Raw genomic sequence first — 11,366 nt, forward strand, 5'->3', positions numbered from 1 at the left:
AAAAAAAAAAAAAAAAAAAAAAAAAAAAAAGTTAAAGCGATAAATTATGGGAGAGGAGACGTGGGTCAGCAGGGGATGGACACCATCTTCAGGCCTCAGAGCACTGGACCCACAAGACAGACACTCACACATATACAAAAAGCTTTGTTTATTAAATTCTATACTCAATGCCTAATACTGTACCACATTCCAAGGGTATGTCGAAGGCACCTGGATGTGTTTCCCACTCAGTCGCCTTCAGGGCTCTGGGATCAGTCTCGACTCTGAGCTTCTGGCGTTTCTTCTGTTTTCTTTCTGTTTTTATTTATTTATTTATTTTGTTTTTGAGGCAGGGTCTTACTATGTAGACCTGGCCGGCTTGGGAACGCTCTCAGATAGACCTTGCTGGCCTCGAACTCAAAAGAGTAGGGATTGAAGCCTGCCCTTTGAGTCCTTTGTTCTTTTCTTTCTCGAGGGGGTGAAAAAATAATAATCTTACGACCTTACGACATACTCACGCTCACCGTAGTGACATCACGCGTGGGTACTGTCACAAGCCCTCAAAGTCCCCTCTCAGAAGCCTCGGACCCGGGCGACGCGCTCGCAAGCCGATGACGTCACACCCAGCGCTGGCGTCACGTGCCCCCCCGCGGGGGGTGGGGCCTGAGGGCGGCGCTTCCGGTCGGCGGAGCCTGGCGGCCAGAGTGGCGGCAGCGGCGGCGGCGGCCGAGTGGCGGGATGGCGGGCGCCGCGAGCGAGTCGCGCTTCGCGGGGCTGTCGCTCATGCAGCTGCACGAGCTGCTGGAGGACGACGCGCAGCTCGGCGACATGGTCCGGGGGATGGAGGAGGTGAGCTCCTTGGGACGGGGTGAAGGGGGCGCTCGGACCGCGCGCTGGCAGCCGGAGCGGGGCCTTGGGGCGAGGGTTGGGGGCTCGGAGGGCCCCAGGCCGGCTCGAGACGGCGATCAGTGCCTAGAACATTGCGGTGTGTGGGGCCGCGAGAGGGAGCGAGGGCTCCGAGATTGGGGTGGTAGCTGTGGAGGGGACTGCGGCTGAGTCTCCCGAGGACTCTTAGGGCACCAAGGCAGGTAGATTAGGCTCGGATTTGGAAACGCTTCGAGGGGAAAGCTTGGAAAGTCGTCGGGGCACTGGAGCCAGTCCCTGCGGCTCGGGTCGGGGGACTAGCTGGAGCTGACGGACGGTTCTAAGAAGGGCGTGTGGGGAGCAGAGGTCTGTAGCTGAGTCTGGGATGAGATTCCGAGAGGGGCCCTCGAAGTTCAGAGGCTCCAAGCCACAGACAGCCAGGGTTGAGGTGGGAAGGGGCCCCGTGGCTGCCGGCTCCCCAAGTGCGCCTTCCCGTCAAAGTGGCCCTAGCAGAGTTGGCTCAAGAGTTCCTTCCTTTGCTTGTTCTGTGCACGGTCCGTGGGTAGCAAGAGGCTCCCTTTCCCCAGGCATCCCGGCCTTCATGGAGAGAAGGGATGGAGGGAGTTCTAGCATGGCTGGCTGTACCTCACGGTTGTCTACCTACCTCTTTGGGTTCCTGAAATTGCTTCTGGCCACAGAGTAAATGGGGGCTGGGAGCTGACTGCTGAACACCCCCTCGCTACGGTCCAGGGCCTGCCCAGCCTCTGGAAGGCATGTGCCCGCCCATGTTATCTTCCTCCACACCTTGCCTGTGGTTTGCTCTGAGTGACTGACTTCCCTTTTCGCTTCTCTCCCAACTGGTCCTGAGTCTGAAGCGCCAAGTCTGGGGTTGACTGATCTAGCTATCCCTGGCCCACCTACCTCCTTTGTCTGGGAAGTCTGAGCTTCCCTAGGCCCGCAGTGCCTAGCTTCTCCTTCTGCCAGAAGCTGGTGTAAGGGGCTTTTGGCAGGCTTTCCGAAGAAGGATTGTTCAGCCTCCAGCCAGCCCCCTTCCAAGGGGTCTTGTACATTCAGAATCCCTGGAAACCCCTCAACAGTTCATTGTCTGCCTCCACAGAGAGACCACTGTAGTAAGATGGTATCAGTCTTTCCATTAATACACCCCTTGTATTCACGGGCTTTGCAGCTTGGCACATAGAACGTTGCTCTGAGATGTAATTTACCCAGTTTGTGGTATCCATGTGGCAATTTCCATTTTGGAGAATAAGAGACAAAATCCGTCTTTCGTGGCTGAATTGAGAATTCCGTATCTGCACAAGAAACGGCAACCCTTGCTGTGCTTCTCTGCCATTTCTGGGAGACGTTTCGTTGGCTGTGGGCAGAGTGGCGCTCTACTTTAATAATAACATGATAGGTGTGCTTTTCAGCACGCGACCCTGCCTGCAGGCTGCAACTTTGCTATATGTGACTATTTCGTCTCAGCCAGAACAGCTACTGGAACTCTGTAGGTGGAACATTTAATAAAATAGACTGCTGTTTAGCGGAGGGATTGGTGGGGGGTGAGTCAAACAGCCTGCTGGGGGGGGCGGACAGGGTTTCTCTGTGTAACATCCCTGGTCGTCATCCTGGAACTAGCTCTGTAGACCAGGCTGACCACAAACTCAGAGATCCGCTTGCCTCTCCCTCCCGAGTGCTGGAATTAAAACAAGGAAACAGCTAGAAAACCAGAACCCCTGGTTTCCTTGTTTTAAAAGCATGACGCCTTCAGAAACAACTATTGCTGAGTAATTTCAGTCACTCTCTGGTCTGCTCGGACGGGGTCTGCCAGTCTTCAGCATTTCCATACGGTTCTACGGTAGGAAGGACACTTGTACTGAAAAATAAAATTTAAAATCCTGCTAGATTCATTTGACTTTCTCCTATTACAATTTCCAGGTTTCAGCTGGGGAGGGGGGTGCACACCCCATTAATTCCATGTATTTATTTGGGGATGGTTTCAAGAGACTGTTCTGTGACCTCCTGAGCAAATGGCCTGTGTATGATGAAAGGGTTAAAGGGAAAAAAAAAGAAAGGGTTAAAGAGCGTCGGGCTTTGGAGTTGTAGACTGTGGGCTGGACTTGGCTGCTTTCGTGCTGTGTGATTGTAGGCAGGTCACTGCACCTCTCTGAACAGCTCTTGGGAAGGACTGTATGATGGTAATGGTCAGGTGAGTGGTGACTTTTGGTTAGTGTTCAACATTCAGTAGCAAGTAGTGGCTGGAACCGGAGCGGTAGGAAGACCTGCATTCGGTCCCCAGAACCCATGTAAAAAGCCAGGAATGCTGACAATACCATTGTCATCCATTTGGCTCCCCCAGGACCGGGGAGACAGGAGCATCCCTGGAGTACACCAGCAAACTGCAGGCCTGTGAGAGGCGCTGTCGCATAGAACAAGGTGGACTGCACCTGAGGCGGGGGCACCGAGCTTTCCCTCTGGCCTCCACACTCTAGTGTCCGTGCTGCCCTATGTGCCTATGCACATACATGTCTGAGTACACACGGAGAGACCACCTTAACACCTGGGGATCTCTTTTTGAAAGAGTAATTGATGTCATCTCAACAGATGAATAGGGGCTCATTTAGAAAACTTTAAAGTAAATTCAGACTTGCCTTTAGCCTAGTTAACATCGTATCTTTGTACAGTCGGAAGGGTCAAGGGTCGTGTGACTTGGCATCTCTAGGAATATGGGGAGTGACTCTCAGCACAGAGTCTCATAATCCGAAATGAAGGCTCAATCAATCTCTCTCTCTCTCTCTCTCTCTCTCTCTCTCAGCTGGCAGGAGGAAGTGTTTTAAATTGTAGAGTAGGCTTCTCCTAGCCTGAGGGGATGTTTTGTGGCTGCCATAAAGTGTGTCTTGTTGGAGGACTCACTTGGGCTTAACTGCAGTGGGCATGTGTCCGCTTACACTATTTTAATTGCAGCCTGCCTGCGAGTTTTAGCACAGCTCAGGACATTAAAATGATGCCGGTGCTGTAGGCTCTGGGCCCACGTGTTTTCTCTTTTCCCGGCTCTCCTGTCCGTTCTGTGTCTCCTTAAATGCAGACACCATTACTGGCCTTTTCATCTTTGGTGGGGGGGGCATGTTTGTGTCCTGGCTGTCCTAGTACTTACTCTGTAGACCAGGCTGGCCCACAGATCCGCCTGCTTCTGCCTCCCAAGTGTTGGGACGAAAGGCGTGCATCCCCACACCTGGCTGACTTTTTTTGGGGGGATACAGATGGGTATTGGTGTATAGGTAGGGGTCAGAGAACAACTTGAGGAGTAAGTTCTTTTCTTCCTCTGTGGGAAAGAGGGATTGAACTCAGACTTGCACAACAAGAGCCTTTGCCACCTAAACCAGTGGTTCTCAACCTGTGGGTTGTGACCCCCTCTGGAGATTGAATGACCCTTTTACGGGGGTGGCCTAAGACCATGGGAAAACACAGATGTTTACTCTATAATTCTAAACAGTAGCAAAATTACAGCTATGGAACAGTAGTGAAAACAGTTTTGTGGTTTGGGGTCACCACAATTTGAGGAACCATATTAAAGGTCACAGGGTTAGGAAAGTGGAGGGCCACTGCCCTAAACCGTCTTACTGGCCTCCTTTCTTGAACTTATTTCTGCATGCCTGTGGAATGTGCCTTTATCTGTCCACATGAACCCTGTTGACTGGCAGGCACGCCCATAAAAGGAGCAGTTGCTTGGGGATTAGGCAAGCACACCCTTGGGTCACTTCTTGTGTCTTCTAAGGAAATGGCAATGCTGCCTGCTCGCCAGCTAGGGCCTTCCTCACAGAGGATTCAGATTCCTCAGCCTTGTTCCTGTGGGAATGGAAGAGCCAGCATATAGAAGTGCTGGGCGTCTGAAAAGACAGAGTTCTGTGGAAAGTAAAGAGCTCTGTCTGGAAGAAGCAGCTTCCTTGAGGCCTGTACTCTGCGTGTGATGGCAGCTCCTGCTCCCGTCACAGTGGCTCCTTGAAATGGAACGCTCACCCCGGGCTGAGTCATTGCTGGTGGGCCTGGCTTTTTAGAAACCAAGACTCGAACTGCTGAGGGTCTGTAGTGGGTTTCACTCTGAGTCTTACTTAGCTGTCCTGGGACTGACTATGTAGGCCTAGCTGGCCTCAAACTCACAGATCCTCCTGCCTCTGTCTCCTGGTGGCTGGGATTAGAGATGTGAGCCACCATGTCTGACTTTTCTGTTTTAAATATCAGTGTAGTTGTATGGGGAGATGGTAGGTGAGAGTCATGTGACTGGGTGACACCTTTTAGGGAGAGTGGTGGTGCCTGCGTTTTAGGACTTTGTGTGACCCAGAACGAGTGTTCCCTAGAGGCCACCCCTTTCTTAGTCAGAGCTTTTCTGAATTGGTAGAGTGAAGCAGGTGCATTTTCACAAATTGAGACCAGATGGGGCTCCAGTGTCAGGAGACTGTCCCGGAGAGAGGTGTCTGATGCCCTCTTATAAGCTGGTCACCTCCCTGTGGCCCCGTTCTGTACTGGCATCAACATAATGCCTAACAAAAAGGGTGTCCCCATCAGTGCCACCGTGAGCAGTGGCCTGGCCTCGAAAGGGTGAGCAGAATGGCCCAGACTGAGCCAGAGAGGGGCGCCTGTATGTGGAAAGGGAGAGGAGATCCTGTTGGAATGTGGGGCTCCCTCAGGGCTCCTCCAGGATAGGGGTGTGTGTATGTGGCTCTGCAGTTCCCCAGAACCATCTCTGTGAGGTTCTGGTTTCCACCTTGAGCACTTGGACATCAAAGGAGCTGGAGGTTTGAATGACTGACTTCTAGGTACTTAGTGTGTCGTCAGAGCAAGGAGGTGCCATTAGATAACTGACAGAAGAACCCGGAATTCAGTGACCCCCATTTTGACAACATCCTCTTGCTGTGCTTTTGTCAGACGGATCTGAAGGGGAACTTGACCTGCAGTGGCTGTGTCCGGAGCTAAGGAAGGCCAGCTTGTTGTTCATGAGGTCCATAAGGACCATAATGATAATAACACACCATGATGCAGGATTTTTAGTGAACGTTGTCATGGGGACTTGTGCCAAGTGCACAGTGCAAGGTTATCCACAAAGACTCGGCAGCCACTAGCACCCAGAACTTGCAGAGACTAGAGTTGTATCTGGCCATTTCCTTCTTGGCCGTCTCCTGGGAGAACTGTCTTTACGGCCAGGACAAAGGTGGAGACAAAGCTCCCTGCAGGACTTCTTCAGGAGGAAGAATGAAAATTCAGATGGCTTTGTCGACTCTGGGTTGCATGACTGGCTCTCACTAAGCAACCTCAATTGGCCTGAACTCTCTTGCAAGGCTCTAGTGAAGGGCTCTAGCAGGCCTGACTATAGCAAATACATCGCAGACAGACTTTGCCTTTTACTGTTCTCTCCCCTTCCCTCTTCCTAGCTAAACCATTACTTTACGTTCATTGGTTTGGTTGGTTGGCTGGTTGTTTGTTTTTTGAGACAGGGTTTCTCTGTGTACCCCTGGCTGTCCAGGACCTCTCTGTAGTGTTGAAGTCCAACAGTGAAAAACCCCCTTTGAGCCTGGCGATGGTGGCTCACACCTTTAATCCCAGCACTTGGGAGACAGGCAGGTGGATCTCTGTGAGTTCAAGACCAGCCTGGTCTACAAGAGCTGGTTCCAGGACTGGCTCCAAAGCTATAGAGAAACCCTGTCCCGAAAAACAAAACAAAACAAACAAAAAACAAAAGACAGACCCCCTTTGGCTATCCTAATTAATATGCCTATTTAACTTAACATACCCTAATTAACTTAAACACCTTATCCTAGCAGGGGTGTTCCCCCTTTTCCTTTATAAACTGTCAAGTTTCCTCTGTTCAGAGTCCTTTGTCCCTCAGGCAAATATACCTTCCCTTCTCCCACGCCCTTTTTCTCCCCTCTTCTTGTTCCTCTTTCCATCCTCTGTGTCTTTGTCTCTTATCCCATGCTCTTTGTCCCTCTGGGCAAATAAATCTCCTTTGTGCTAAGAACTTGGTCTTGGGGCCTCGACTTTGAGGTCCTTTTTTTCTTTTATTTTTTGTTTTGCTTTGTTTTTTGAGACAGGGTTTCTTTGTAGCTTTGGAGCCTGTCCTGGAACTAGCTCCTGTAGACCAGGCTGGCCTCCAATTCACAGAGATCCTCCTGCCTCTGCCTCCTGAGTGCTGGGATTAAAGGTGTGAGCCACTACCACCCATAGACAGTCTGGTCCCAAACTCCCATTCCTGCCTCTGCCTCCTGAGTGCTGAGACTAAAAGCGTGTGCCACCATCTCTGATACTTCTTTCTTTCTTAAAACATTGTGCATTTCATGTATATGTGTGCCTGTGTGGAGGTCAGAGGACAGACGTCAGGTTGCTGTTACATCTACATGCTAAGCCATCTGGCTGGCCACATAATTCTTTTAGATCAAAGCTTTTGTTATCTGCAAGGATTAACGAATGGCCTCTTGAAATTTTATTCATGTTCGTAGCCCAGTGACCAGCAGGGTGGAGGGACACAGTGGGTGCCAATTAATGTTTGCCTACAGACAGCCAGTTTTATTCGTGTGGACATAGCTGAGTTCAAGGAGGCTTATTCATTTACTCAGCCTTTGTGGGGAGCCTGCTGTGTGCTGTGCTGGGGATGTGAAACTAGAAAAGCCACAGTTTTCTCTTTCTTCCTTTTTCTCTTTTGTGGGGCCAGGGATAGAGCCCAGGGCCTTCCACATGGGAGCCAGGTGCTCCACCGTCAAACTGGACCCTCAGCCCCCGGTGTTTCTCTTCTAGTATCTTAACTGCCTTATAGGAAGCTAAATCCGCACACCCTGGCCTGGGGAAACCCAGGAAGCCTTTGGGGCATGGGGGAAGGTCAACAGAGAGTGCTTTCTGGAGGAACTGTGACTCAGGAGCTGTAATTCAGAGGTTGAGGCAGAGTTAACCAGGTAATAAGGTAATGAGGTTGCGGGCTCTAGGGCCTGGGGGTGGACAGCAAGAGCAAAGACTGCTGGGAGCGGCAAGCACAGTGAGGCACTAACTGGCTAGAGAGCAGGCAGCAGCAGATGGCCTTAGGCCGCCAGGGTAAGGAGCTTGGCCTGATCCTCTAGAGAGCCACTGCGGGTTTAAGCCAGGGTGTGTTACAGTTGGCTGCCCTTGACATTTATGTAGATGATTCTGGTGTGCACGTGGGAGTGTGGGGGTGAACCGGAGGGGGTAAGGTTAGGGAGCATGGAGATCAGTTAGGAGGCTGAAAGATAAAATGGAACCTTGAGCTGCCAAAATAGTGGACTTAGGGGCCGGAGACCACATTCCCAGCAGAGCCAGCTGGGGCTTGTTTTGCCCAGATGGAATTATAGTGAATCGGTATTGTGTATCTGCCAGTCACACATTATAGCGGGATATAGTGGAAAGCTAATAGATTGTGTGTGTGTGTTCCGCAAGAAAATGACAGGAATCAAAGGCAGCATAAGTTATAAAAACTACAAAAAGTGGAAAGTCAATCATATGTATTTATGTATGCATTTACTTTTTGGTGGCGATGGGGAAAATGACAGCATCTTGCTATGTAGCCCAGGATGGCCTCAAACAGGTGCCCTTCCTGCCTCAACTTCAGGAGTATTAGGACTGCAGGTGTAGCTGCCATGTGATGTAGGAAGGGATAGACTAAGACAAGATTTGGAATGCAAGAAAACTTTGGGGCAAGTTTCCCAAGTGCTATCTTCCCCACTGTCAGCATGGTGGTAGTATCAACAATAGCACCCTAAATCGGGGCCATGTGGGAAGCTCAGGTAGGGGCATGAATAAAGGTTAGACAGGGTAACAGGTTGAAACCTTTATTTAACAAAAGAAAGGGAACTGTAGTTCAGACGCACGCATTTAATCCCCAGCACCAGATAGAGTGTGGAGGCTCTGTGTGGTCCTGGCACTTAGGAGCTCGGAGGCAGGAGGATCAGGCATTCAAGACAATCCTCAGCTATGAAGGGAGATTGCTTCCAGCCTGAGAAAGAAAAGGAAAAAGGGAATCCTATTTATTTATTCTGAGGATGAAATAAGAGGCTGTCTGAGCTTTCCAGTACCTGATAAGAGAACTGAAAAGGCCTCTGTAGTCAGCACTGCGGTGTGGGGCTGCTGTGAGCAGACAAACATTTCCCCTCTGGCAGTAATTCCTGGAATCTTAATTCTTGGTGGTGATTACACAGCTCTCAGCAAATAGAGTTGGGGAAATGGTGGCTAATGATCTGGGGAGGGGCTGCTTTGTTCATTTTGGCCAGGGGGTGGGAGTGGGGGGCACATTGGGGGGTTGGGAGGCTGTGAGATCTGGAGGCTGTGCACGTGTGTGCAGTGTTCTGATTTCCTGATCATAGTGGACTCCTGGGGCCTCCTGTGGGACAGATGCCATCTGCTGCTGTCCCAAGGGCCCTGGGATATCAGAGGAGCACAGTAGATGGCAGGGTGTCACTGATGAGTTCTGTGGCGGGAAGGAAGGGCCCTGTGAGTTTGTGCTCTGTTTCAGGAGGGAAGTAGCTTGTGTTTGTTCTTTCTGATCCAGCCCATCAAACGGTCAGTGACAGACATGCTGGGGCACACCTTCAGAACGGTTCTGCCCTGTCTGTGGGGGTCCAGGGATGGCCAGTCAGGCCATCAGGCTTGCTACCACCAGTCCCCACAGCATGATTTATGTAATTAACACATCTTTGAATTCTGTTAAGTGGAATTTAGCTTTTTTTTTCTTTTTCTTTACAACGGGTTAGTCTTGGGACTTAGGTGATGGCTCAGTTGTTAAGAACACTTATTTTATTATTTTTTGTGTCTGTGTCTTGTTTCCCCACCCTCACCCCACCTCTGCTCCCTGCCATTGCCATCTGGTCCTCCACCACGGAGGCAGTGGGTAGGCCCTGTTAGGGCCTAGAAACACACAAGTATGAACAGCTAAGAGCACTGTATAATCTGACTAACGCGGGTGTTCTGTTATAGCGATGGAAAGTCAGGACAGCCTTGGGCATCTGGTTCTCTATATGAAATAACTAGATTTTTGTTAAGAAACTTATGTAGAGTAATCTAGAGAGCAATAGTTTCTCTTTTGGCTCTTCTTTTAAACCACCTACAAAAAGGGGAAACCCCAAACTCTTGATTAGAGTAGGATTTTCTCATCTATACCGAAGTGAGAGTGGGTAATCCAAGTCATGAGAGTAAAGTTCATTACACAGAGTTCAGGGTTAGAAAGGTCATGTCAAGATACGGAAAGAGCAAAGTCGTCCACAGTCTCAACCAGCACAACCTAGGAGGGGAGGCTTTGTTCTTATTTACGCTTTATAGAGACTGTTAAGTTTAGTTCCTGGTTAATGGGAATCCGCCACTGCTGGTGTAATAATAAATCCAGGTTTATTCCGAGCACAGCATTCCTGGGTGGCCCCAGGGGAAGTTGAGGGGAACACGTGTTTGTTCTGCAGGGCGGGGACAGTTTAAATACCCTGTAGGAGTGGTCTTGAGCCTCTCTTCATTTGACGGGCTTTCTCAGGAGCAGAGTCTGGACTGAGGCAGCTCCAGGGGGAGGGGTCTTGGAGCAGTCTCCAACCGAACATTCCAGACTCTTTGGGATGACAGGGGCTAGAATGAAGCCTTCATCCAAACAGAGACTAAGCTAAAAAGACATGAATCTCTTGAAGTTGTGGGTAAGAGGAAATAGAAAACCAAGACCCCTGGGTGCTTTGGTGGTTGGTCCTGAACAGAAACCACTAAGAAAACCCAGGTTCCAGGGTGAGCCGTGGCATACCCTCTTAGTTCCAGCTACTGGAGGGGCTGAGAGAGGAGGGTCACTTGAGCCTATGAATTTAAGACCACTCTGGGCAACCATGGGGAGATCTATCCCCCACAAAGGGGAAAAAATGAAAAAGTTGGGGTTTAGGAATTTTAGTAAGCTGAATTTTTTTAGAGGGTGGACTGGGGAGAGGAGAGTCTTCATTTTTAAATTACCACAGAAGTAACTTGGCAGAGGTGACATATGCCTTTTAATCCCAGTACTCACGAGGCAGAGATAGGAGGATCTCTGTGAGTTTGAGGCCAGCCTGGCCTACATAGTGAGTTCTAGGACAGCCAGAGTTATATAAAGAGACCCTGTCTACATAAATTAAAAGTGACAGTCTTGGGGTGCTGTGATGGCGGCTGTGCTGAAGAAGACCCCTGGCCTGGTGGGGTTGGCTGTGTGCGACACTCCACACGAGAGGCTAACAATGCTGTATACAAAGATTCTCGATGTTCTGAAGCAGTTCCCAATAGAAATGCACAGAGCAGATGGCCAGTGAGAAGCTGGGTATGGTCAAGGCGGAGCAGATGTTAAAAAATGAAGAACTTGCGTCAGGGTGATTCTTTTTTGTTTGTTTTTTGTTTTTTTTTTAAAATATTTATTTATTATGTATACAATATTCTGTCTGTGTGTATATCTGTAGGTTAGAAGAGGGCACCAGACCTCATTACAGATGGTTGTGAGCCACCATGTGGTTGCTGGGAATTGAACTCAGGACCTTTGGAAG

The 11,366-nt window shown here is 50.0% G+C and overlaps 1 protein-coding gene across 1 annotated transcript in view; it reads left to right on the forward strand.

Moving 5' to 3' along the window:
• Positions 1–699: 699 nt before the first annotated feature.
• The window catches only part of Vps37b (VPS37B, ESCRT-I subunit), a 28,498-nt gene continuing 17,831 nt past the window's right edge, over positions 700–11,366 (forward strand). The window contains exon 1 of the mRNA XM_005344398.3: positions 700–828. Within this exon, the coding sequence (XP_005344455.1) occupies positions 718–828 (111 nt within the window). The 5' untranslated portion in view covers positions 700–717. The remainder of the gene's footprint in view (positions 829–11,366) is intronic.

The sequence above is a fragment of the Microtus ochrogaster genome, chromosome 2, assembly GCF_000317375.1.
Source record: "Microtus ochrogaster isolate Prairie Vole_2 chromosome 2, MicOch1.0, whole genome shotgun sequence".
Lineage (NCBI taxonomy): Eukaryota > Metazoa > Chordata > Mammalia > Rodentia > Cricetidae > Microtus > Microtus ochrogaster.